We start from the raw sequence: 24,329 nt of genomic DNA, 5'->3' as shown, positions 1-24,329 counted from the left end.
TCTCTAGGGACATTTTTGATTGTCACACCTTGGTGGGGAGCAGACTGGGGGGCACAAGCACCACTGGCATCTACTAGACAGAGGCTGGGGGCTGTTAGACGTCTTGCGCCCATAGAGCCCGCCCAGGACGGCCCCCCACAGAGGACCACCTGGCCCCAGTTGTCATAGTGCCGAGGCTGAGAATCCGCGGGCTAGAGCTGAGATTTGTGTGTCCTGCCCTGATTTGAGTCCCCACTCTGATTTTAGGGATGACACATGGTCACAGACTCAGCACAGGGCTGACGCCCAGTGTCCCTGGTTACCGTGGGCAACTGTATGTCAGGGCTCTGGGGAAGCAAAACCGCACAGTGCAGGTTGGAACACAGACTGCGGGGCCAGACTGCCTGGGTTCCAGTCCCAGCTCTGCCCCTTGCCGGCCAGGCGACCCTGGGAGAAGTCACCCAGCCTCTTCGTGTCTCTGTTCTCCCGTCTGAAATAAGCATGATTAGTACCTGACTTAGGCTCATTTCCAGGATGAAATGAATTGATGTCTATGAAGTATTCAAAGCTTAACATTACTGGTGTTTTATTCTCTGTGGTTGTGTTCTGGTGGGCTCTGCCTCCCCTTTTGAAGTCTGAACACGTGTGTCAGTGGACACGGCAGTGTGGGTTTGGAAGGTGCACTTGTACGTGTGCTGGGGTGTGTCTGGCAGGGGTGGGGGATCGGGGACCGAAGCCTGCGTGCACTCACCCCCTCCGCGCCCCCAGGGCACCCCAGCGGACGTCCTGTACAAGGGCACCATCACCAGGATCATCGGCGAGGACAGCCCGAGCCGCCTGGACCGCAGCCGGGAGGACGGCCTGCCCAAGGGCCACGTCATCTACGAGGGCAAGAAGGGCCACGTGCTGTCCTACGAGGGTGAGTTCTGTTGGGGGCCGGCCAGGAGTCCCTGTCCTGTTCTCAGGGATCTGGGATGCCCGGGAGGACCCCTGAGGTGAGAGGACTAATGGGACCTGGGAGGGGGTTATTGTCCGGTCATCTGGTGTTTGCTGGGAGCTGCCCAGGTGCCGGGGGCTGGAGGCCCAGCGGATGAAGCCTCCTCGGAGAGCTCTCAGGACCCCCACCAGAGACACCGATGGGGAGGTCACCTTGTCAACCCTGAGTCATGGGAACCTGCCTCATCCTGCGTGGCTTGTCCACCAAACCCCAGACTTTGGTGTTTCTGGAGTTGGTCAAGAGAGAAAGGTCCAGAAAACCTGGTTGGGTCAAAGGCAGCTGGATGTCATCAGAAAATAAGTCTTAGGGAGTGTGTTGCCCTCACATCAGCCTCACGTGGCTGAGAGCCAGCGTGAAGGGTTGTGTTCCCATTTTACAGATGTGGGAGCTGAGGTACAGTGATATCCAGTGGTCTTTCTGTGTGGCCACCCTTCTGGCCCCTCAGGAGAAAAGGAGGCCTGGGACCAGGGCGAGAGAGTGTGTGGCCCACTGAGGTGCATTCCCAGGGGGGCAGGGCTGGGGTGACACCAAGAAGCACAACCAGAGAGGTGGTGACCTCTCCATCCCTGCAGGTGTGCAAGCCAGCTGCAGGTAAGGCTTGGCCTTAGCTGCCTCCCACCTCTGTCCAGTTCTGTACAATTTAGGAAACAAACTTGTGGCCAGCCTTGCAGGAAGTGCAGTAGGGAAACTGGGGCCTGGAGAGCAGAAGCCAGGCTCACGCCCCCAGGCCTCTGGCCCAGCACTCCTCTGGCAAATGCCATGCTCTGTAATTGACACCATATGGGTGGCACCAAAGAATGACCAGAGTGATCCTCCAACCACCACCACCCTACTCTGGCCCTGCACCTTAGTGCCCTCACTCCCCTCTCCAGATTCTGAGTTCCCCAACCAGGAACCCTGCATGGACACAGTCAGGGGAGTAAAGAGCTGGGAGAATTTCCTGGCAGCCTTGGGCACCCCAGGGTGTGGAGATAAAAGCTACTAATGTGTGCCCCTCTCCGTGGCTGGCAGCTGTAGGGCCGTAAATTGCCTTCCTCCGGCAGGCAGGCACTTTTCCTCTCCTGCCTCCGCCTGGCCCGACTGCCCACCCCTGGGTCCTGGGAAGCAGAGATGGTACCTCGGGGCTTAGGCCCATTCCCCCCTCTGCTGCCAAGGGGTGGAGACAGTCTTGGGCACAGGGTGTCAGCTGCATCTTCAGCGCCAACCTCAGTACCCAGCTGTGAGCCCTGGGGGGTGGCCAGGGGTCCTGGGCAGGGCTGGCGGAGGGGCCAGCAGTTGAGGTGCTGAGAGAGCCCCGGGTGGAATCTCAGCTCAGGCACCTAGATCAGTTCTTGAGCCCCAGGAGGCCTCGCAAGGATCATCTGCCAAGTGAATGTAAATCAAGGCTTTTAACTGCTCATACGCTTCCTGAGCCGACTGACTAGTGAGGGCAGCAGGAGAAGGGAAGGACGGGGGTGACCCGGAGCATGAGCCTGGTGTCTGCGGGGCCCTACCTCTGCTCTCTGGTAGCTGAGCGTCGACCCGTCGTGAGTGTGAAGGTGCCGGCCAGACTTCCAGCCTCTCCATTTTTATCTGAAATCTCCCAGCATTTAAACATCAGCAGTTCTGAAAAACATTTGGAGCAGCGACACAGTCTGTGCACTGGCCACCAGTTTGCAACCTCTGGGGTAGTTTACGCTCCAAGGACCCCACCGGGTAGTGACTGGAAGTCCTGGGAGAGTGAGCCCTTTATGCCAAGGGGCAGGCTCGGGGAGCTGGCTTGGTAGCCCTGGACTCAGCCACCCTTGGAACAGGAGTCCTGCTCGAGGAGCCCGGATCCTGACAGATGAGACTGAGCCGTGGCCTTCTCAGGGCCCACCTCCCGGCGGCTCAGACCCTCGGCCTGCTGGGGGCTGTGTGCCCGGCCTGAGGTCCCCACCCTCTGGGCCCGGCCTGGCTGGGCGGTGCCGCCTCTGCTGTGGACGCTCCTCACCGCCTCCCTCCCTTCCTCAGATACACGCTCTCGCCGCGTGCACACAGATGTGCGGTTTTTGCACATGGCCTCACTCTGTTCTCAGTGGCCGGGCGCACGCACACCACACTGACACATGAGTGGCTGAGCCAGCCCCGGGAGTTCACACCCAGCTGGTGCGTCTTTGCTCACGTGCATGCTCACGTCGCATCGGCTCCCGTGAGTGGACGTGTTTGTGGGCAAACTCGTGAGCCTGCACCGTCGAAGGTGCACACCTGCCAATGGAACGGGCCCTCTGCTGGGCCGCTGGTTGTGGATGCCCTCTGGAGAGCTCAGCTGGGCCTGGTTTCAGCCATGTGATCAGTGGGGCCTTGTGACCGGGTGTGTTTGAGCAACTGTGGACACCTGCTCGCTAGCCCTGGCCGGTTTGCTGGTCCTGTGCACACAGCAGCCCTGGGGCTGTCTCTCACCGTGAGCTTGGTCTGCTTTCCAGGTGGCATGTCTGTGTCCCAGTGCTCCAAGGAGGATGGCAGGAGCAGCTCAGGACCTCCCCATGAGGCGGCTGCCCCCAAGCGCACCTACGACATGATGGAGGGCCGTGTCAGCAGGGCCATCTCCTCAGCCAGCATCGAAGGTGGGTGTCCCGCCTGGCTCCCTACTCCACTGGGCACAGAAAGGCAAGGGAGCCTAGGACCTGCCCTGGGGCTTCCCCATCTACTGGTAACCCAGTAGATGGGGAAGGGAGAGAATACAGCGCCCCTTGGAGGGAGGTGGCAGGATGGTTAGCCCTCCTTTACAGATAGGAAAAGTGAGGCTGGGTTTTTCTGAGCTCAACCTGGAGGTCACCCAGGGCCCAGGAAGTGGGACACCTTCTTGCCAGGTCCTCTGCTGCCGCCACCATCATCGTGGGGACTGCCAAGAAGTGGCTGGAGGGACCTGCTGCTGGGAGGGGTGGTTGTAGACCCTGGCCCATCACTGCCCTGGCTGGCTCAGGGACCCACATGATGACACCTTTGCCCTCTCTCCCAGGTCTCATGGGTCGTGCCATCCCTCCTGAGCGACACAGCCCCCACCACCTCAAAGAGCAGCACCATATCCGAGGCTCCATCACGCAAGGTACCCTGCCCTCTGCTCCCTGCATGCCCAGCCACCGTGCCCTCGCGGCAGCTGCGACAAGCCCTGGGGTTTACAGTCAAATGGGCAGAGAAGGGGAGACCTACCAGAGTGCCGTGGGCACCCAGATAACAGCTGCGTGGAAGGGTGTGTGACACACGTGTACATTGCAAGTACGTGTGCAGGGCGAAAGGCAGAGCAAGGCATTTCTTACATATCTGAAAACAAGAAGAGAAAGCGAAACCCTGCCCACCGCCCCTCCCCTTTGTAGACGCCCCTCACTGGGCATCCGCTGCGCTCTATGCTTGGCGCTGCCCCAGCGCCACTTGTGTGTTATCTTGTGGAGCCGCATCCGAGAGGAAGATACAATTGAGGGGCGGTAAAGAGGTCAGATACCTCGTCCAAGTTCTCCCGGCTGGTCAGTGGCAAGCCAGCTACTGTGAGCCCCGTTTTATGCTTTTTATCTGTATCATCTCATTGAAGGTTCGTGCCTCGGTGAGGTGTTCAGTTAATACTCCCATTTTATATATGAAACTATTGAGGCTCAGAGAGGTCAAGTCATGTGCTCAAGGTCACACAGCAAGTGAGGATTTGAACCTGGGCAGTCTGGCTCCAGAATTTGCCAGTTTGGAGGCCCTAAGTTAGGCTGGGCAAGGTCGGATGCAGGTACAAGGGTCAGCACCCCATTGTCCTCCTGCCAGGGATCCCGCGGTCCTATGTGGAGGCCCAGGAAGACTACCAGCGTCGGGAGGCCAAGCTCCTGAAGCGTGAGGGCACACCGCCGCCGCCGCCCCCGCCCCCACGGGACCTGGCCGAGGCCTACAAGGCCCGGCCCTTGGAGGCCCTGGGCCCCCTGAAGCTGAAGCCGGCCCATGAGGGCCTAGTGGCGACAGTGAAGGAGGCCGGCCGCTCCATCCATGAGATTCCACGGGAGGAGCTGCGGCGCACGCCCGAGCTGCCCCTGGCCCCGCGGCCGCTCAAGGAGGGGTCCATCACGCAGGTATGGGCGCCGGGGCTGGGCGGCTGGGCCAGGCCCGGGGTGGAGGTGCTGCTGGGCACGGCTCTGGCCTCTGCGAATGAGGAAACTGAGGCCAGGGCTGCTGAGTGCCACGCCCACGATCACACGGCGGCTCACTGCTGAGCTCTCATCGTGTACACGCCACACTCCCTGTCCGTGACCTCACTTCATCATGTTTACAGCCCTAGGAGAGTCATACGATTACCCCCATTCTCCAGGGAGAGAAACTGAGTCCCAGAGAGGTCAAGAAGCTTGCTGAGGCCCCAGAGCCAGATGCAGCAGTAAATGCCTGCCATTGATTGAACCCTTAACGTGGGCCAGGCACTGCCCAGCACTTGGCGTTATGACTTACTTAATCCTCACAACAGCGCTCTGAGGTTCCCATTTTACTAGTGAGTAAACAGGTTCAGGGAGGTGAAGCGACCTGGTGTGGGTCACACCACAGTCAGTGGCAGTTGTGAAGCTCAAATCCAGAGGTCCTTAAATCTGCAGCGTCTTTGCTTCTTGGTATCCACTTCTCCCACCAGCAGGTTGTGCCCCCCTCCCCTCCCTCATGGCTCTGGTCCCCTCAGAGGCCCCGGCCTAGCAGGGGAACATCAGACTGTGTGAGGAGCTGGTCAAGGGAAACCCCTTAAGGGCCACTGTCTCTTCACATGGTCAGAGGTGGCCTCATGTGAACGAGAAATGAGCGTGGTATCTATCCAGGGGCTGCGTGGCTGTTAGGTGGGAGGGTGTGGGGATGGTGTCCCCGGAGGCGTCGCAGCTGGATAAGGGTGCAGAAGTGCCCGGGGAGATGGCAGGAGTGGCGAGAAGATCACTGACGGCTGGGGGATGGGTCTGGCTTTCAGCCTCTTGGGCAATTCTGGAGCCTCTGGCAAGAGTCCACCATGGATCTAAGAGGGAGACCAGTTTGATTCTAAAACGTTCTTTTAAAAATTAGGGCGTTTCCATTTCTTAAGAAAGCAATTAAAACATTCCTGAATAAAAGCGGAATTCTCTTACTTGCAAACACACAGAGCCCACTGTATCCTGGGTTTCCCAGGCTGCTTAGGCAGGGCAAGGTCTTCTCCCAGGTGGCAGGGTTGCCTCTGTGACCCCCTGTTTCTTCAGCTGCCCTTTCTGGCCAGAGAGCAAACATAAACCTCGGCCCTGAGCCTCAGGGCGGTGGAACTGGATTTTGCGGCTGGATTTTCTGGCTTGACGTTGGGTGGGTGGCGGAGGGTCCCAGGCTGACGGGAAGAAGGTATTTGCCCACATGGAGGTGTTAGACCTCTTCCCCGCAAACCCAGGGGCCAACAGAGGATCCCCCACTTGCTCCAGGAAGGGTTGACCTTTGAACTCTGTGTCCCCGTCTGCAGGCGTCCAGGAGGCCCTGAGGGCCAGGGGCCAGGACCGGCGGGCAGGTGTGCTCATTTTGGGTTTAGCAAAGCCCTTCGCCCCGCCCCTCCAGGCGTGGGATGTTGTTCCCATTTCACAGCTGAGAAACTGAGCTCGGAGAGGTTGTGCAACTGGTGCTCACCCCCTCTTCCCCTCCAGGGCACCCCCCTCAAATACGACACCGGCTCGTCCTCCGCTGGCTCCAAAAAGCATGACGTGCGCTCCATCATCGGCAGCCCTGGCCGGACTTTCCCGCCGGTGCACCCGCTGGACGTGATGGCGGACACCCGGGCGCTGGAGCGCGCCTGCTACGAAGAGAGCCTGAAGGGCCGGCCGGGCGCCGTCAGCAGCTCGGGGGGCTCTATCACCCGCGGGGCCCCGGTCATCGTGCCAGAGCTGGGCAAGCCGCGGCAGAGCCCCCTGACCTACGAGGACCACGCGGCGCCCTTCGCAGGCCACCTGCCCCGCGGCTCTCCTGTGACCACACGGGAGCCCACCCCGCGCCTGCAGGAGGGTAGGTGGGGCGGGGCCTCGGGGGTGGGAGTGGGCGCAGGTGGGCTTAGGTCGAAAACTGCCTCACCATCCACTCCTAGATCGGAAACCAGGGGCATCCTCAGGGCCACTGCACCCATTTCGCCTGCCAGGACTGTGGGTTCTGCCTCCAAACTCAGAATTCTCTCCACCTCCCTGCCGGCCCCAGACCACCAGGATTTCCCCTGGCTTCCCTGACTTCCCTCTTGTCCTGCTATAATTTGCACCCCAAACAGCAACCAGAACATTTTTTCTCTTCTGCTTAAATCTTTCTAGTGATTTCTCACAGTGCTTTGGGGAAAACAAACAAACACCCTTTTCCCCGTAGTTTGGGGGAGCCTGCAGGATCTGGCCCCGCCCACTCTCCATCTCACTGCCAGATCCTTTTATCTGACCGGGTCTCCTCTCTGTTTTTTTGAATACCCTCAGCTCATTCTTTGCTCAGGAGCTTTTCACATGCTGTTCCTTCTGCCTGAAATGCCCCCTGCCTTTCAGATCTTTACCTAACTGGTTTCTTTTCGCCCTCTGTTCAAATATCACATCCTCAGGGAGGCTTCTCAGGACCACCCGCCCCCCTTCACTCTTCTGGTCATATTCTGTTGCATTTTACAATTTTCTTTGGAGCATTTATTACTCTGAAATTGTTTGATGACTAGTTGATCATCTGTCTCCTGCATTAAACGTCAGTTCCATGGGGGCCGGGATTTTTCTGTTTTGTTCAGTGAGGGAGCCCTAGTTCTTAGAAAGTGCTTGGCAAGTAATAGAGACTTGATAAATATTTTTGGTTGATTAAATGAACAAAAAAGGGAACAAATGAATGAATTTTTTTAAAGAACTAAAAAACAGAAGTGAATGAGTAAATGAAAAAATGAACTAGAGGCAAATGAATGGATGGAGAGGTCTGGCCCCAGGGATCCCAGAGACCCCACCCTCAAATGACTTCCCATAAGCTCTAGCCTTGGCAGCCCCCATGTGTGGGCTGGGACGGCTGTGGCACAGAGGTCCAATGCCATCTCCACTCGGCCCGTCCCCACAGGCAGCCTCTCATCCAGCAAGACATCCCAGGATCGAAAGCTGACGTCAACGCCCCGTGAGATTGCCAAGTCCCCGCACAGCGCCGTGCCTGAGCACCACCCCCACCCCATCTCGCCCTACGAGCACCTGCTCCGGGGCGTGAGCGGTGTGGACCTGTACCGCAGCCACATCCCACTGGCCTTCGACCCCACCTCCATACCCCGCGGAATCCCTCTGGATGCAGGTGATTACCCGGCCCCGGAGGATCCTGCAGCATCAGGGGTAACCCACGGTCTCCTCAGTCAGTGAGGCTCTGCTAGGTGGGGAGAGTAATCTGAGGTACATGCTGGGTTGAATGTGTTTCAGTGGTTGTCTTTTTCTGGGGAACTTACCAGTGCCTGCAGAATTGCAAATGCATCAACAGAGGGCTCAAGAGTGAGCGCTCTCCACATGGATGTGATCTGAAAATCTGTTTAAAAGGATGCCGCCTTGGGTATTTGACCTGCATTTTGGATGCCCTGTGTTTGGGAGAACTTCAGAGAACGCTGTCTAGAAGACACACCCCCGTGTGTTTTGGGGAGCAAGGGCTGTTCTACTTCTAGGCTCTCAGTTCTGTTTTGTGGGGGGGGGGTTGGGAGGGACTGTGGGGGCCGTTCAGACAGGCAGGGGGCCTTCCTGGCCACGGTGGGGGCCAGCCTGACCTCGCCCCCTTCTCCAACAGCCGCTGCCTACTACCTGCCCCGGCACCTGGCTCCCAGCCCCACCTACCCACACCTGTACCCGCCCTACCTCGTCCGCGGCTACCCGGACACGGCGGCGCTGGAGAACCGGCAGACAATCATCAATGACTACATCACCTCGCAGCAGATGCACCACAACGCGGCCGCCGCCGCGGCCCAGCGCGCCGACGCGCTGCGCGGCCTGTCCCCCCGCGAGTCCGCGCTGGCACTCAGCTACGCCGCCGGCCCGCGAGGTGGGTGCAGCCGGGTGCTGCCAGGCGGGCGGATGGGCGGGCAGCACCCCTCCACCCAGAGTGGCCTTATTCCTGGTCTGCCCAGGCTTCCCAAGAGCCCAGGACACGCGTGTGCCCAAGCGCGGACACCTGTTCTTGCTGCGGCAGCGAGAGTGTGGTCACCTTAGAGGCCCGGGACGTGTGACCACACCGAGGGCACACGCAGACCCGGCGGGGGTGTGCCTGTGCGTGCCCTTGTGGGTGGGGTCCTTGGAGTTGAAAAGAAACAGAAAAAGATGGAAGTGTGAGGATGCTTGCGTTTCTGGTTCCCCTGACTGGCAAACAGCCCGTGGTTGCTTTGCGTGTGTGTATGGGGGTCGTCCTCCTGGGGTGTCCTTCCAGAACAGCCGAGTACAAGCACTGTGGCCAGGGTCCGGCTGGCGCTCCGGCTGGGGGTTGGGGGGTTGTCGTACCAGGTGTTTCAGATGGTGGGGACTGAGTACAAGGAACCGATCGTGCAGGGTTGGAGGCTGAAAGAGTGAAAAGAGCTCACCGAGGAGCGTGGGCACCGACAGCAGCGCGCCCACTTCAGGGCTTGGGCGCAAGGGGAGGTGGGACTGAGAATGGCATTCAGAGAAGGGTCCTATGGGGCTAGGAGGGGGCGTCCGGCCGTGCTGCTTCTCAGGAGGCACTCGGTGCCCCGCCGCTAGGGTGGTCCAGCCAGCAGGCAGCCTGGCCCCCCTCCCCTGCTGTGGCTACAGCCCCTGGCCCCACCTCCTCTCGCAGGCATCATCGACCTGTCCCAAGTGCCACACCTGCCTGTGCTGGTGCCCCCAACACCAGGCACGCCAGCCACCGCCATGGACCGCCTCGCCTACCTCCCCACCGCACCCCAGCACTTCAGCAGCCGGCTCAGCAGCTCCCCGCTCTCCCCAGGTGACACCCCCATCCCCGCTCTGGTGTCCTCAGGTAGATGTCTTGCCCTGTCTGTTCCACCCAAGGAGACAGGGTCAGGGCCCTTCCTTGTCCCCGGGGCTGAGCCGCAGGCCCTTGGTTTCCAGGAGGCCCCACTCACTTGACAAAACCCACGGCCACATCCTCGTCCGAGAGGGAACGGGAGCGCGACCGGGAGCGGGAGCGGGAGAAGTCCATCCTCACGTCCACCACCACAGTGGAGCACGCGCCCATCTGGAGACCTGGTAGGACTCCGAGCCCCCAGCCCGCGCCCCGGGGCTCCCGCGGCTGCCTGAGGCCCGCGCCTCTGATACCGCGGCTTGTGCCCCCCAGGAACGGAGCAGAGCAGCGGCAGCGGAGGTGGCGGTGGGGGAGGGGGCGGCAGCAGCAGCCGCCCCGCCTCCCATTCCCACTCCCACCAGCACTCGCCCATCTCTCCCCGGACCCAGGACGCCATCCAGCAGAGGCCCAGTGTGCTGCACAACACGGGCATGAAGGGCATCATCACCTCCGTGGAGCCCAGCACGCCCACGGTCCTGAGGTGGGCCAGGTTGGCATTGGGAGGGGACAGGCGGCTGGGTGGCTGGTCGCTGGACACAGGTGGGGGACACATGAGTGTGCTGGTGGGTTGGGAGACAGACGGGAGGGTGAGTAGTGGGTGGGCATGGGGCTGGATGCATAGAGGATGAGTAGATGAGAGGACCGGTGGGTGGGTAGGTGAGTAGTTGGGAGGTAAATGGGTGGGTAGGTAAAGAGATAAGTGATTGGGTTAGATGGATGAGTGGGTGGATAGATGAATGGACTGATGGGTAGGTAATAGATTACCAGTGGGAAGTGGATGGATGCCAGGTGAGTGGGTGGGTGCTTACGTGGGTTGGTGGTAGATAGACGGGTGCCTGAGCTAGATGAATGGGTGGGTGGATGGTTGATTAGGTGGGTGAGGAGGTAGGTGGGTGGGTGGGTGACTAGATAGATGGGTTGGGTGGGTGGATGGTTGGTTAGGTGGGTGAGGAGGTAGGTGGGTGGGAGACTAGATAGATGGGTTGGGTGGGTGGGTGGATGGGTGGTTGGTTAGGTGGGTGGGTGGACGGGTGGTGAATTGGATGGGTGGGTGGGGGTTTGGGTGAGTCGTTGGTATGTTGTCGAGTTCAGGAATGGTCTGTGGAAAGGAGAGGGAGAGGCAGAAGGAGGGCTGTGAGGGACTCTCCTGTTCCTCCCAGAACTCAGCAGGGCCCTATAGGGAGGAGATAGTGTCTCTCTTGCTTGGGAGACAAAATCCAGTTTCCCTAAAGATGAGAGGAGCTGCCCAGGCCCCATATGTGCCCCCCAGAGTCCCCTCTGGTGACCCACCTCCAACCCCTCATCCCCAAGGACTGTGGGCAGAGCTGCCTGTCAGGGGAAGGGAGCTTTCCCCGTACCCTCCCTGCCCAGGGACCTGTTTTGAAGCGGCTGGTTCTTCCAGAATGAAATGTCCATTCATTTAAGTGTTCCTCCACTTGCTGCTCTAAATCATACCCTCCCTACCACCCTTCCAGTTATGAAAAATGATGATGTCGTTTCCCCAGAGCGTCGGCTTTGTGCCCTGAGTCAGGTCCCCAACGGTTATGCAGCACACAGGCACCTGACCCTTAGAGCCGGTCATCAGACACCAGGTCCTTGTTCCCCACACCAGCAGTAATAGGGACATCAAGCCCCTTTCCCGCTGCAGCTGAGTAAGAGCCCTGGGATTAGGGGCTAGCACAGGCCTTCCTCGTGGAAACCCTGGGCTTGACAGGCCACAAGAGATGGGGTCAGGCCAGCTCACGTCCAAGCCTGTTTCCTCATCTGCAGAGGTGATAATTACACTAACCCTGTGAAGGTCAGAGAGAGTGCATCTGTGCATTCCTTCTTCCTGGTCGGCCTGTGCTAGGGGTGGGGGACGTGGTGACAGTTGATGCAAGCCCTGCCCTCTGGGGGCTTAAGGTCTAGACCAGGGCAGCAATCAGGGAAGGCTGCCTGGAGGAAGAGACAAAGGACTCTCAGGAGTAGCCAGAGCCAGCCCTACTGGGGTGAGGAGAGTGCTCCAGGCAGAAGGGACGCCAGGGAGCCCTGTGTGTCCCCTGGTGTCCGAGGTGGGAGAGCTGGGCCCTGCTGCCCCCTTCTCTAACACCCGGCTCACGTCACTCCCACCTTTCTCGAACCACACATCCGGGCCCACCCTCCCGGCCTTCGCCCTGGTGTCCTGCCTCTTCACGTGGCTCACTCACTTCCTCCTGGCTCGTGTGCCAGCTACCTCAGAGACCCTCTGACCACCTGCCCAAAAGTTCCTTTGCTGTCTGCCCAGGCCTGTTGCTTTTGAGCTGTTGCTACACCGACAAGGGTTTAATTTATCTGTGACTGTGTGTAGTGAGTCTTCTCACCCAGAACCTATGGCACTTTTGTCTGTTTCGTTCACTGCCATATCCTGAGGGTCTAGAACAGTGCCTGACGTATAGGAGGTGCTCAGTAAAGTTTTGGGCAGATGGGCTGGATGGATGGGCTAGGTAAGGTCGTGTTGCATGGGGTCTCATGGGCCACAGTCAGGAGGGTTTCCTCTCAGTGCAGTGGGGACCTTGGGAGCTATTACAGGGCAGTGGGGACTCATCAGGGTGTTGAAGTGAGGGGTGACCCTACCTCGGTTTCATAGGCCCCCGGCTGTGGCTCCCGCAACCACTCACCCTCCTCCTCTCCTCCCTCAGGTCCACCTCCACCTCCTCGCCTGTCCGCCCGGCCGCCACATTCCCTCCCACCACCCACTGCCCGCTGGGCGGCACCCTGGACGGGGTCTACCCCACCCTCATGGAGCCTGTCTTGCTGCCTAAGGAGGCCTCGCGGGTCGCCCGGCCCGAGCGGCCCCGAGTGGACACCGGCCACACCTTCCTCGCCAAGCCCCCAGCCCGCACAGGGCTGGAGCCCGCCTCCTCCCCCAGCAAGGGCTCCGAGCCCCGGCCCCTGGCACTCCCCGGCTCCAGCCACACGGCCATCGCCCGCGCCCCAGCGAAGAGCCTCGCACCCCACCACGCCAGCCCGGACCAGCCGGCGCCGCCCGCCTCGGCCGCGGACCTGCACCGGGAAAAGACTCAAAGTAAACCCTTTTCCATCCAGGAATTGGAACTCCGTTCTCTGGGTAAGACCACCCTGACAGCGGCCACCTTCATAGACGCGATAATCATGCGTCAAATTGCTCACGATAAAGGGCCGCGAGAAGGAGGTTCGCTGGCCAACGACTCCCCTCGCGATGGTAAGACTTCCGGCCCCGCCGCCCACCCACCCCGTCTTGTGGCCTAAAGATATTTTCAGATCTCTGCTTTTTATTTTTCCCCCCCATTTTTTGTTGGTTTTGGTATTTTGTTTTGAAACTCGTCTTCGTCGATTGCACGCTCTGATGATTCCTCAGCTGCGCCCACCCCCTCTGACTGGGGGCACCTCATCATTTGCACATCGTTTTATCATGATTTTTTTTTTTTTTTGGATTTTCGCTTTTTTCCTTTAATGAATGGATCTGTGATTTTGACTTCAGCCACGCCTCCCATCTCCCTCTTCGCGCCTTTGTTTGGGGAGCGGGGCTGCAGAGGGGCTCAGGCTGATGTCTTTGCCTGCTGCCGTGTGTGGTTTGGAGGACACCCCCCGAGGCATACAGTGGGGAGAAGACGGAGAGTGGGGCACCCCCACTTTCCAGGAGGAGCTGGGAACCTGGCCCGTGCGTCCTGCCCAGGTCATGAGGGAGTCTTGGGGATGACCTGGCCCCACATCCTCTTGCTGACCCACCAGCCAGCATCCCCGGAGGAAACGGGGTTCTTCCGTGCTTCCCTTTCACCTCCAGCCCCAGCTTAGGACTCCCCTGTGCTGGGGTGGGGCTGGGGGGCTGGGAGACTGCGGGGGCTGCGGCCCGGGCAGGGGCACTGGGACCTTAGTCTCACTCCCTGCCACCCCCCGCACTGACATCACTCCTTCACCACCCATCCGCTGTCCCCACACCCCCTTCCCAGAGACTCATCCTCCCCCATCTCACTCCACCCCCAGCCCCCACAACCTGGGTCTGCCTCTGTCCCTGTCCCTTTTTCCATCTGTGTTGCCATCCACCTCTCACTCTCCCTGGGCCTCCCTCCATCTCCCTCAACCTGTGTGTCTCATTCTCTGCGTGTTTTCTCCACCCATCTCTTTACCATCCTCTCTCTCCCTGCAGCACCCTTACCCTCCTTTCTCGGTTCACCCCCACCCCTGGCCAGGCAGTAGCCGCCACTCTGGCTCTTTCCCTCTCTCCGTCCGCCCAAATACCCCCCCTACTCCGGCCCTGGGGCCCCAACCAGCATGGGAGGGCGGGCTGGGAGGGGCAGCCTTGGCCCTGAGTCCCCGCGCCTGCCTGACTCGCCACCTCGCCCTGCTGCAGGTTACCACGGCGGCAGCTACAGCCCCGACGGGGTAGAGCCCGTCAGCCCTGTGAGCTCACCCAGCCTGACCCACGACAAGGGGCTCCCCAAGCACCTGGAGGAGCTCGACAAGAGCCACCTGGAGGGGGACCTGCGGCACAAGCAGCCAGGTGGGGTCCTGCCCTGCGCCCCCACCCACCACAGCCCCGTGAAGCAGGGACAGCTGTCGCCCCATGGCACAGGTGGGGAGACCGAGGTGCTCGGAGGTGGAGGGATTGGCCCTGCCCCACAGCTCAGAGGGCAGAGCTGGGGCTTGAGGACGGCAGCCCTGCTGAGCTCGCGCCGCGCCCATCCCAGCCACCCTCTGACCAGCTCTGCTCTGCCCACAGGCCCAGGGAAGCTCGGCGGTGAGGCTGCACACCTCCCACACCTGCGGCCGCTGCCCGAGAGCCAGCCCTCGTCCAGCCCACTGCTCCAGACCACTCCCGGGGTCAAAGGTCACCAGCGGGTGGTCACCCTGGCTCAGCATATCAGTGTAACTACCCCTTCTGTGCCCTCCTCCTCATTGCCTTTGCACCTGGGGTGGGGCCGGGCCCTGAGGGGGGGGGGGAGGGTCCACACACAGTCTGGTGGGTAAACTTGAGTCCTGGTGGGGTGAACCAGGGATCTGGGGCTTGGCGAGGACAAACCACGCCAGGGGTTCCAGAATCTCAAACTCAGCTGCTGTAGCTGTCCCCTCATCCAGCGGATGGAGCCGTAGGTGCCCCAGCCCACGATTCACATCTTACTTACGCTGGCCAGTGGAGTCCCACCTATCTCGGAGCCCAGTTTGAGACCCTGGCCGACCCCCTCGCCATGCACTTGGGGGCATTGAGGCAGCTATGTTCTGGCTCGAAGCACATGGGGGGCCCGGAGCCCAGCCGCAGGGTTCTGCCCCACAAAGCTCAGTCCAGTCCTCACCCCACCCGGAAGGTTCTGGTGGGATGGCTGGTCCCTGACCCCGCACCTCTCCCCTACTCCTCGGGCTGCAGGAGGTCATCACGCAGGACTACACGCGGCACCACCCCCAGCAGCTCAGCGCGCCCCTCCCCGCCCCCCTCTACTCCTTCCCCGGAGCCAGCTGCCCCGTCCTGGACCTCCGCCGCCCACCCAGCGACCTCTACCTCCCGCCCCCGGACCATGGCGCCCCAGCCCGTGGCTCGCCCCACAGTGAAGGGGGCAAGAGGTGAGTGGGGGAGGGAGGCAGGGTGCCCCTTGCTGGGCACTGCTAGGCCCTCGTCAGTTGTCTGCCTTGGGAGGGTTGAGCTCAGCAAAGTGTGAGGCCCACTCAGAGCCATTGTGCAGATGAGACACTGAGACTCGGGGAAACTGGGCAGTTTGCTCAAGGTCACAGTGCTGTGAGATGACAGCTGACACGCACACCACGTTCTGGGGTCCGGGCACTGAGCTAAGTGCCTCACGCTTGTTAACCGGGATCCTCACCACAACCCCAGGCAGTGCAGGCATGTTATCTCCACTTCACAGGTGAAGAAACTGAGGCATGGGGAAGTGAATTCACTTGCCCACAGAGACACAGCCAGTAAGTGGTGGAGCTGGGATCTGAGCCAGCGCTGTGTGGTCTGAGAGCAGCCTCCCAGCATGCACGTGCACTTACACTCCTGGTTACCCCGGAGGCCGGGGATCAGAGAGGAGCGGGCAGGGCCCCCAGCTCTAGGATGAAGAAGCCGTTCTGGTGGGGCACAGAAGTGGGAGACAGCAAGTGTCTTTGGGGGAACAGTGGGGTCCCTGGCATGGGGTGTGGCAGGGATCAACAAAGTACTGCCCACAGGCCAAATCCAGCCCACAGCCTGTTCTCTTGTAGTCCAGGAGCTAGAGATGGTTTTGTGTTTTCAAAGGTTATAAAAATAAATGAAAAAGAATACAGCAGAGACTACAAGTGGCACACAACGCCTGAAATACTTACCCTCTGGCCCTTCACAGGAGAAGCGCGTGAAGCCCTGGTTTAGAGTGAGGCAGGGCTTGGAGAGGGAGTGGAGAGAGGGGTGCATCCATGCACCCCTTCGAGAGCAGGAGCTCTGAGCTCTGACCACAGCTGGGGCCCTCTCTCCGCCCAGGTCTCCAGAGCCAAGCAAGACGTCGGCCCTGGGCAGTGGTGAGGATGGTATCGAGCCCGTGTCCCCGCCTGAGGGCATGGCAGAGCCCGGGCATCCCCGGAGCGCCATGTACCCGCTGCTGTACCGGGACGGGGAGCAGGCGGAGCCCAGGTACCTTCATGACAGCCCCCTCCCCGTCCTGGGATGCTGAGGACTCAGGTTCTTGCCTACCTGCAGCCTCGGTCCACTGCTGTGCAGTTGGGGGCTTGACAGAAGCTTTGGGGTGCAGCTGGGGGACCTCAGCGGTAGCTTCCCGTGCCTTAGGCTGGGGTCTCTCAGCTCAGGCCGGGCCCCTGTTGCCAGCATTTGAGGATCTGAGAAATAAAGAGCTAATGTGCTGGACCAAAGTGGGTCCTGGGGGTGGGACGAATGCGGACAACAAAGCCAGGCCGCCTGGCCTCCAGGAAGGGTGTGGTCTGAGTCCACTTTGGTTCCCAAGGCCCGTTACAGGTGTTGGACTGTTGCAGGTGTACAGGTGTTGCACCCCAGGGCAGCTGAGCTCTCCAGAGATACCCTGAACCTAGGAATAGGTGAACGACAGAGATTTCAGATGTGGCCCCTAAGAGATGAGAGATGCAGGCACAGGATGAATTTTTAAGACAGCTCAGATGGTGAGCGCCCCCTCATCAAGGGTATGCAAGCTCAGCACCGAATGAACTGACCTGGGGTGTCTGATCCTCACAGCAGGATGGGCTCCAAATCTCCAGGCAATACCAGCCAGCCGCCGGCCTTCTTTAGCAAGCTGACCGAGAGCAACTCGGCCATGGTCAAATCCAAGAAACAGGAGATCAACAAGAAGCTGAACACCCACAACCGAAACGAGCCCGAATACAGTAAGGGCCCGCCCCTCCCCGGGGGTGGGGGCGGCTGCGGGGCTGGGGGCCAGCACGGCAGCGAAACCCACGGCCCGGCGCATCTGCTGACCAGCTCTCGCACTGGCCCTTCAGCTCACGCTCGGAACCCTGGGCCGTGTCTTTTTGCTGTCAGTGCTGGCTGCACAGAGTGCGGCCCCCAGAACGGTGCCCGGCACACAGTAGTCTGTGCTGAGCCCCATACCGGGCACCAGGGATGGGGTCACACCCATACAAGGGCCCCATGTGTCCCCCGTTCATGGTGCCTGCCACGTGTGGGACTTCTCTCCCCTGTTTATGTGATTCCTGGGCATAAATCCTAGCTTAGCTCGGCCGCCACTGAGCACAGTGCCTGGCATGCCTCAGGAGAATGCGCGAGTGGGTGAGCCAGTGAAAGAGGGGTCGTCACCATCCCGGGCCTCAGATAGCTCATTAGCTGAGGGTAGTTCAGGGGCCCTGCGGAGGCTTTTCTGCTTCTGGGGCTGGAGTCACGGCCTTGCAGATAGTCACCAGCCCAGGCTTGTCCAGCTCAGGGTCTTGCCAAGTGCAGGGCACGGGCCAGCAGGTCAGCAGCCCCAGCGAGCTGGTTGGAAATGCAGAATCTCAGGCCCTGCCCCAGCCCTGCTGAATCCGTCTGCATTGACAAGCTCCCAGGAGGTGCGCCTTGCCTCCACCAGACAGGCGACAGGAATGGGCAGGTGATTCCTCAGGACCTGTGGGCCCAGAGGTCTCACCCATCTTATCACCCCCTCCAGATATCGGCCAGCCCGGGACAGAGATCTTCAACATGCCAGCCATCACCGGAGCAGGTAACCACTTGTCCGGGCTGCGCGGCCCTCCCCCTCCCCCGTCGTCGGGCGCCCCGGGCAGGTCACACTGAGCGTTTGGACCTGGGAAGAGACTTGGGAGTGAGGCCTTGGGAGTCAACGGGACCCCACACTAGCCGTAGCCATGGTGACAGGCGACCTTTCTTAATTCAAGCGTGTCCCCTCCTGTGGTCTAAACAAAACCCTGCAGTGGGGATGCAAAGGCCAGCGAGAGTGGCAAGGAGTCTCTATCTGGAGTTCACTGCCAGGGTCTCCTGGTGCGTCTAGTACAGTATTAGAATCACGCACATCTATCCAGAAACTTCCCTGGCTTGTCTGCTGGGGTCTCAGATGGAGGTTTGAATGCGTGGATGGGAAGTGGGCCTGTGCGTACGCACGCTGCACTCAGGGTCCACGTGGGCATCTTTTATAGATAGAACGTTAGTTTTCCTTGCACATTCCAGCCAGGGGGCTGGGGAAGCAGAGCCGATGCATTACAGGGGTGGGTGTAAAACTCACAAACAATTTTAAGGGAAAACTTAAGCCTTCTCGAATGTTTTGGAGCCTCTGGGGTTGGACCCCCAGCTTCTGGTAGGGCCCACACTGTGTTTCTGCAGCCTTCATAGAAGGACAGGGGTGAGGCTGTGGGGAAGTGCCCTGGCGAGTCTGGCGTGAAGGGCTGAGCCCAGAGCAGACGGGGCCGATGCCCTCTGTGGGCAGGCCTGCCGATGGGAAGAGCCAGGGGCATCTGCAGCGGGGGATGTGCTGGCCTTCCCCGGGGCCAGCACAGGCCTTGAGCTCTGGGAACGTGGGGAGCACAAGGCAGCTATTGGATTTTGTCAGGGGGCCAGCGGGGCTGCTGAGTGGGGTCCCGATGTCCATCCACCCAGAGACCAGACACCTGGGGCTTTGCTGAGCCTCAGGCAACAAGGAGGAGGCAATTTGGCCGAAACAATGAGATGGTTGGAAATGAATGTTTTCAGGACGTTCTAAACCTTGACCAAGGCACTAGACACACAGCTGCGTGTTTACGTAGAAATTCACACAGGACAACAAAGATTTGTGTGAAAACTTGTATATAAATTAGATTCAACTTTTTTCAAAGCAGTTTAGTCCACACACAAAAATTTCCCCAGACCCCGGTCTCTGCTGCTTTAGTTCCTGCTTTGTGACTGGAGATGATCAGCTTCCTGTCTAGACCGTCAGACCGCGGACCCGTGACCTTGAATGGGAACTCAGTAAACGTCTGTGATGGCTAGGACACTGACCTGCCAAGGAACCATCATGTCTTCCTCACATCTTTTCCCCACTTCCCAGTGTTTTCGTGTGTAGGATCATAATTTTTTTTTTTTTTTTTTTTGTCCCCAGCACTCACCTCTGCTAGAGATTTTGCATTTTCTTGATGGAAATTTTTATTTTTTTAAGTGCTAGTGAAATGTGGCCACGACATAGCTGAAAAAAAGGTTGAGGCATCCTGTGGCTGTGCATGAGTTTGAAACTAAAAGGAAAAAAAAGAAAATGTAGATGGCAAATAGTCGCTTTGGAAACATGAGTTTTAGAAGCTGCCGTGTTGCTCCCAGTGTCCCAGGAGCCAGCAGTCCAGTTTACAGATGAGTTAGGGGGTCGGCAAGCCCGTCATTCAGCCACTTGGTAATCATACAGTTGGCTCAGAGCGGAAGTTTTAAAATTCATGAAAATTTTGCCCGATGGCAGATAGCTTTGTTGGCAATTTTTGAAAGCAAAGTGGTTTAACAGAAAATGCCGAAAAGAGGCACATTCCCCAGGGTTTGCAAAGCCCCCAGGATGGTTCACAAGAAAGAGACAGAAAACCTGGTAAACAGAAAAGGCTTAACTGACACAACTTTGCAGCGGGTGTCTGGAAGGATCCGTGGGGGACCGTTGCGGATCGGGCCACTTTGTGCCGGGGTGGCCGGGCCGGGGGCGGCCACGCCACTGTCTCCAGCTCTGCCCTGTCCCCCGCACACGCACCGTAACTGCATGGCTACGACCCCCACCTCACCGTCCGTCTCTGCACCCTCTTTCTCCTCGTGGCTCCCAGGCGGGGAGAGGGGGGCGGGAGGAGAGTTAGGCCCAGCTTGGGGGGCAGGCAGGGGCTTGAGGGTCCCAGGCCTCGCAGGTAGGGGCAGCTGGAGGACCGTCTGGTCAGCATCCCTCCCAGCCTCCCAGGGGCCCCCAGGAGCCAAGGTGGACCCCCCCATGCCCAGTACTGAGCTCTACCTTGCCTTAGTTTCCTAGCAAATAAGGCGACCCTCTGATCCTGCCCCTACTCCCTCTTTTCAAGGCCACTTGGAATTAAAAAAAAAAAAAAGCAGCCCCAGCTGGGAATAGGGGGCCAGCAGGGGCTCTGATTTCCCAGAGGGCAGAGTAGGAATGAGGCTTGGGGGGTGGTCATCTAACCCCCCAACCCCACCTCCCCCAAGGAGTTCCTAAGAGCTGCCAGGGCCCAAGTCAGAGGGAGCCCCCTGTCCCCGTCCCCCTGCAGGAAAATTCCGGGGGGAAGACAGGGAAATCAAGAAACGTTGCTTTGCCGAAATGTGCTCACTGTGTATTCTCTCTTCTCCTCCCTCCCTCCCTCTCTGCTTTTCTCTCTCCCTCTCCCCTTGTCCTCTGGCCCCTCCTGGCCCCTTTGTGTGTGTGTCTCTCTCCCAGGCCTTATGACCTGCAGAAGCCAGGCGGTGCAGGAGCATGCCAGCACCAACATGGGGCTGGAGGCCATTATTAGAAAGGCGCTCATGGGTAAATATGATCAGTGGGAGGAGCACCCGCTCAGCGCCAATGCTTTTAACCCTCTGAATGCCAGTGCCAGCCTGCCCGCTGCTATGCCCATAACCGCTGCTGACGGACGGAGTGAACACGCACTCACCTCGCCAGGTCTGCAGGCCTCCTCCGCCTTGGCCCTCCAGCCCCACCCGCCCCGTCTGTTCCCACCCCGGTGTCATTAATCCTCCCGCCTCCGCGTTCCTCTGACCAACCCCCTCCAGCTTTGGAGCTTGTGACTTGATTTTTGTGCGTGTTTGACGTGGTTCTGGAGTTGGCTGATCCCAAGCTGGGCGGGCACCCTCCAGTGTCCGCATCGCCCCGGTCCGCCCTCGCCCACTGGGCCCGAGGGAGCTGCCGCTTTTCTAAAAACACTCATGCCGCTGCCCAAGCCCTGCCGTGCCTTCCTCCCCTGCTGGACACAGGTCCCAGGATGCCCGCGTCCTGGGGCCCATCTTGTGTCTCCTTGGGGCAGATCAGGCTGGAGTGAGGACCCACCTTCCTTGTGTGGATCCAGGGGACCCCTGGGCTCACAGCAGTCAGGGCGGGGGGTGCTTAGTGTCGTTTCGGGTCACCACGCGTGTCCATGGCTGGTCTTAGGTGCGATGGGAGGAGACTGGTGTCTATGTGCCAGCCCCAAACTCAGATGAGTCAGGGAAGACAGACAAGCCAGCTCCCCCTGCCCTGGGTTCCCAGTCAACACTGCAGATCAGAGCAAGGGCCAGGCAGGGAGATCTTGGGCCCATTTTTCTGACCTGGATGCTGTGGCCCCAGGGAGTTTCTGGACTTCGTGGAGGCCCAGGCCTGGCCCCAGGGGTCCTGGCTTCTCTGCAGCGGGCCTGCAGCCTCCCAGTCCTGGCTTAGTCCTGAGGCAGTGGTCAGGGTCCAGCTAGAGGCCTGCAGCTCCACGCTTGGGGTATCAGCCTCAGGGCAGCCTCAGGGGGTTTGCAAGTAGTCGTACCCCCTCCCCTAGTAGGAACCCCTGCAGGATCCAGCCTCATGGCTGGGTCTGGCCGTCTGGTCGACTTCCTTGGCTCCCCGGGTCGAGCTGCTGTTCTCCCTCCATGGGGGGCCTGGGAAGCAGGCGGCCAGGGCCTCAACCACCCCCCACCCCACAGCGTGAGCACTGTCCTCATGGTCCAACGTGGCCCCTTCCCACGTGTCCCCCTGCAGGTGGCGGCGGGAAGGCCAAAGTCTCTGGCAGACCCAGCAGTCGAAAAGCCAAGTCTCCGGCCCCAGGCCTGGCGTCTGGGGACCGGCCGCCCTCCGTCTCCTCGGTGCACTCGGAGGGTGACTGCAACCGCCGGACTCCGCTCACCAACCGTGTGTGGGAGGACCGGCCCTCCTCCGCAGGTGGGCTCCGGGGGTGGGCAGGTGGGCCCACGGGGCCGTCGCCTGCGGGATGCACGCAACGTCAGGGGGCTGCGTGCCCGCCCCGTGGGCGGAGCTGAGCTGTCAGCGCTTCTCGTCAGGGCCCGGGCAGAGGGAAAGGGTGCGATCAGAGAGGGGACAAAGGACCCAGGAAGTAGAGAGAAAGGGCCATGGCAGGGGTCGTTCCCACGGGCTCAGCGGGTCACAAGGGAGCCCTCTGCTTTCTCTTGAGAGCGCAAGGAGGCCCTCGGGGACTTAAGTGGGGCAACTGCAGGTTTGAGCGGTCCCTTGGCTGCAGAGCAGACCCCAGCGGCAGTGGCGTGAACAGGGAGGGGGCTCCTGCTGGTGCAGCGACAGGTGGCCGGGCACGAAGCCAGTGTGAGCGCTGGAGGAAAGGCGAGGCGGGCAGCCGGAGACACCTACCGGCAGTTAGAAGGTGATGGGGTCGCAGGAGGCCAAGGCCCCAGTTCTGTAGGTGGTGGCCCATGGGGGCTGCCCAGCTCACTGGGGCCTCCCGGGCGTCTTTCCCCATCTTTCCGGCAGGTTCCACGCCGTTTCCCTACAACCCGCTGATCATGCGGCTGCAGGCAGGGGTCATGGCCTCCCCACCCCCACCTGGCCTCCCCGCGGGCAGCGGGCCCCTGGCCGGCCCCCACCACGCCTGGGACGAGGAGCCCAAGCCGCTGCTCTGCTCACAGTACGAGACGCTCTCCGACAGCGAGTGACGGTCAGCACGGGGTGGGGGCGGCGCCAGGGCCCAGTGAGCGACCAGAGCAGCCAGGCAAGGAGCCGGGCGGCTGCCGACTCCCCCAACCGAGGAAGGAGCCCCTGAATCTGCCTGTGCGCCCGTCTGTCCGTCCGTCCAGAGCTGGCATCCTTGCCTGTCTAAAGCCTTAACTACGACTCCCGCCCCGGCTGGCCCTGTGCAGTGACCTTACTCAGGGGATGTTTACCTGGTGCTCGGGAGGGGAGGGGTCAGGGAGGGGGCGCGGCAGGTGTGTGGCGGCCACACGCACGCAGCCGGGGCGGCCAGGGACCCAAAGCAGGATGACCACGCACCTCCCACGCCACTGCCTCCCCCCTTAACGCATTTGGAACCAAAGTCTAAACTGAGCTAGCAGCCCCCCGCATCCTCCCTCCGCCCCCATCCCGCTTAGCACTCTGGACAGACGGACACAGGCCCTGTCCAGCCCCCGGCACTCTCGTCCCGGTCCCCATGGGCTGCGCCAGTCAACGAGACCGCTGGAAACCAAGTCAGGCCAGACGGGCAGGCGAAAGGGCCAGGTGCGGCCTGGGGCGAGCGGATGCTCTGAGGAACCGGACTGTTTTTTTCACACATCGTTGCCACAGCGGTGGGAAGGAAAGGCAGGTGTAAATGATGTATTGGTTTACAGGGTATATTTTTGATACCTTCAATGAATTAATTCAGATGTTTTACGCAAGGAAGGACTTACCCAGTATTATTGCTGCTGTGCTTTCGATCTCTGCTTACCGTTCAGGAGGCGTGTGCAGGCCGACAGTCAGTGACCCCATCGTCCGCAGGAGCAGGGGGGCAGGGGCTGCCCGCTCGCAAGCCCCCCTGTGTCCTCCCTCCCTCCCTTCCTTGGGCAGAATGAATTTGATGGGTATTCTGTGACCGCCATCTGCGCACGGCGGTGGCGTCCTGTCATTTACACACGTTGTTCTCATTAAAAAGCGACTTATACTCGAGTTACAGAGGCTTCTTCTCTCCCTCGGACCGGCCAGCCAGGAGGGCAGATGACTTGCGGAGGGGGGCGGTGGGAGTGTACCCCTGGGGGGAGGGCGCAGGGACACATCCCCTGACTCACCAGACTCGTCCCCCTTGCGGGCGAACGCATACCCACAGTGAGGATGTCACTGTGCGGACATCGAACAGCCACCCCCGTGGGGAGAGTATCGGGGAGGGTGCGTGATCACACTCGTGTTGGTGGTGTCTGAGGTGGGCATCATCAGTTCTTAACTGTCAGAGGCGTTCTGGCGAGGCCGGCAGTAGAGGGGGGCGTGTGCTGTGGCTCCCTGCGTGGTGGCTGCTGCCTGTTTGCCCAGGAGGAAGGCCTTTGTCCCCGGGCGCTGCT

General features: G+C 60.4%; 1 protein-coding gene across 24 annotated transcripts in view; it reads left to right on the top strand.

Moving 5' to 3' along the window:
• Positions 1–23,943, top strand: part of NCOR2 (nuclear receptor corepressor 2) — a 214,963-nt gene extending 191,020 nt beyond the window's left edge. For 8 of the 24 annotated variants that reach the window (XM_031442506.2, XM_031442501.2, XM_031442504.2 and 5 more), the window contains 20 exons: positions 748–898; positions 3,421–3,561; positions 3,957–4,043; positions 4,742–5,040; positions 6,595–6,949; positions 8,003–8,224; positions 8,702–8,953; positions 9,719–9,868; positions 9,994–10,131; positions 10,220–10,436; positions 12,604–13,145; positions 14,295–14,516; positions 14,664–14,809; positions 15,306–15,499; positions 16,389–16,538; positions 17,112–17,260; positions 18,034–18,087; positions 20,755–20,976; positions 22,036–22,215; positions 22,777–23,943. In XM_031442506.2, the coding sequence (XP_031298366.1) occupies positions 748–898; positions 3,421–3,561; positions 3,957–4,043; positions 4,742–5,040; positions 6,595–6,949; positions 8,003–8,224; positions 8,702–8,953; positions 9,719–9,868; positions 9,994–10,131; positions 10,220–10,436; positions 12,604–13,145; positions 14,295–14,516; positions 14,664–14,809; positions 15,306–15,499; positions 16,389–16,538; positions 17,112–17,260; positions 18,034–18,087; positions 20,755–20,976; positions 22,036–22,215; positions 22,777–22,958 (4,053 nt within the window). In that variant the 3' untranslated portion in view covers positions 22,959–23,943. The remainder of the gene's footprint in view (positions 1–747; positions 899–3,420; positions 3,562–3,956; positions 4,044–4,741; positions 5,041–6,594; positions 6,950–8,002; positions 8,225–8,701; positions 8,954–9,718; positions 9,869–9,993; positions 10,132–10,219; positions 10,437–12,603; positions 13,146–14,294; positions 14,517–14,663; positions 14,810–15,305; positions 15,500–16,388; positions 16,539–17,111; positions 17,261–18,033; positions 18,088–20,754; positions 20,977–22,035; positions 22,216–22,776) is intronic. The other 16 variants (XM_031442517.2, XM_031442521.2, XM_064481298.1 and 13 more) reach the window with 12 other exon arrangements.
• The last annotated feature ends 386 nt before the right edge of the window (positions 23,944–24,329 follow it).

The sequence above is a fragment of the Camelus dromedarius genome, chromosome 31 (genome assembly GCF_036321535.1).
Source record: "Camelus dromedarius isolate mCamDro1 chromosome 31, mCamDro1.pat, whole genome shotgun sequence".
Taxonomy (NCBI): Eukaryota; Metazoa; Chordata; class Mammalia; order Artiodactyla; family Camelidae; genus Camelus; species Camelus dromedarius.
Note: the sequence above shows the minus strand (reverse complement) of the source record. Positions and strands in the feature narration are given on the sequence as shown.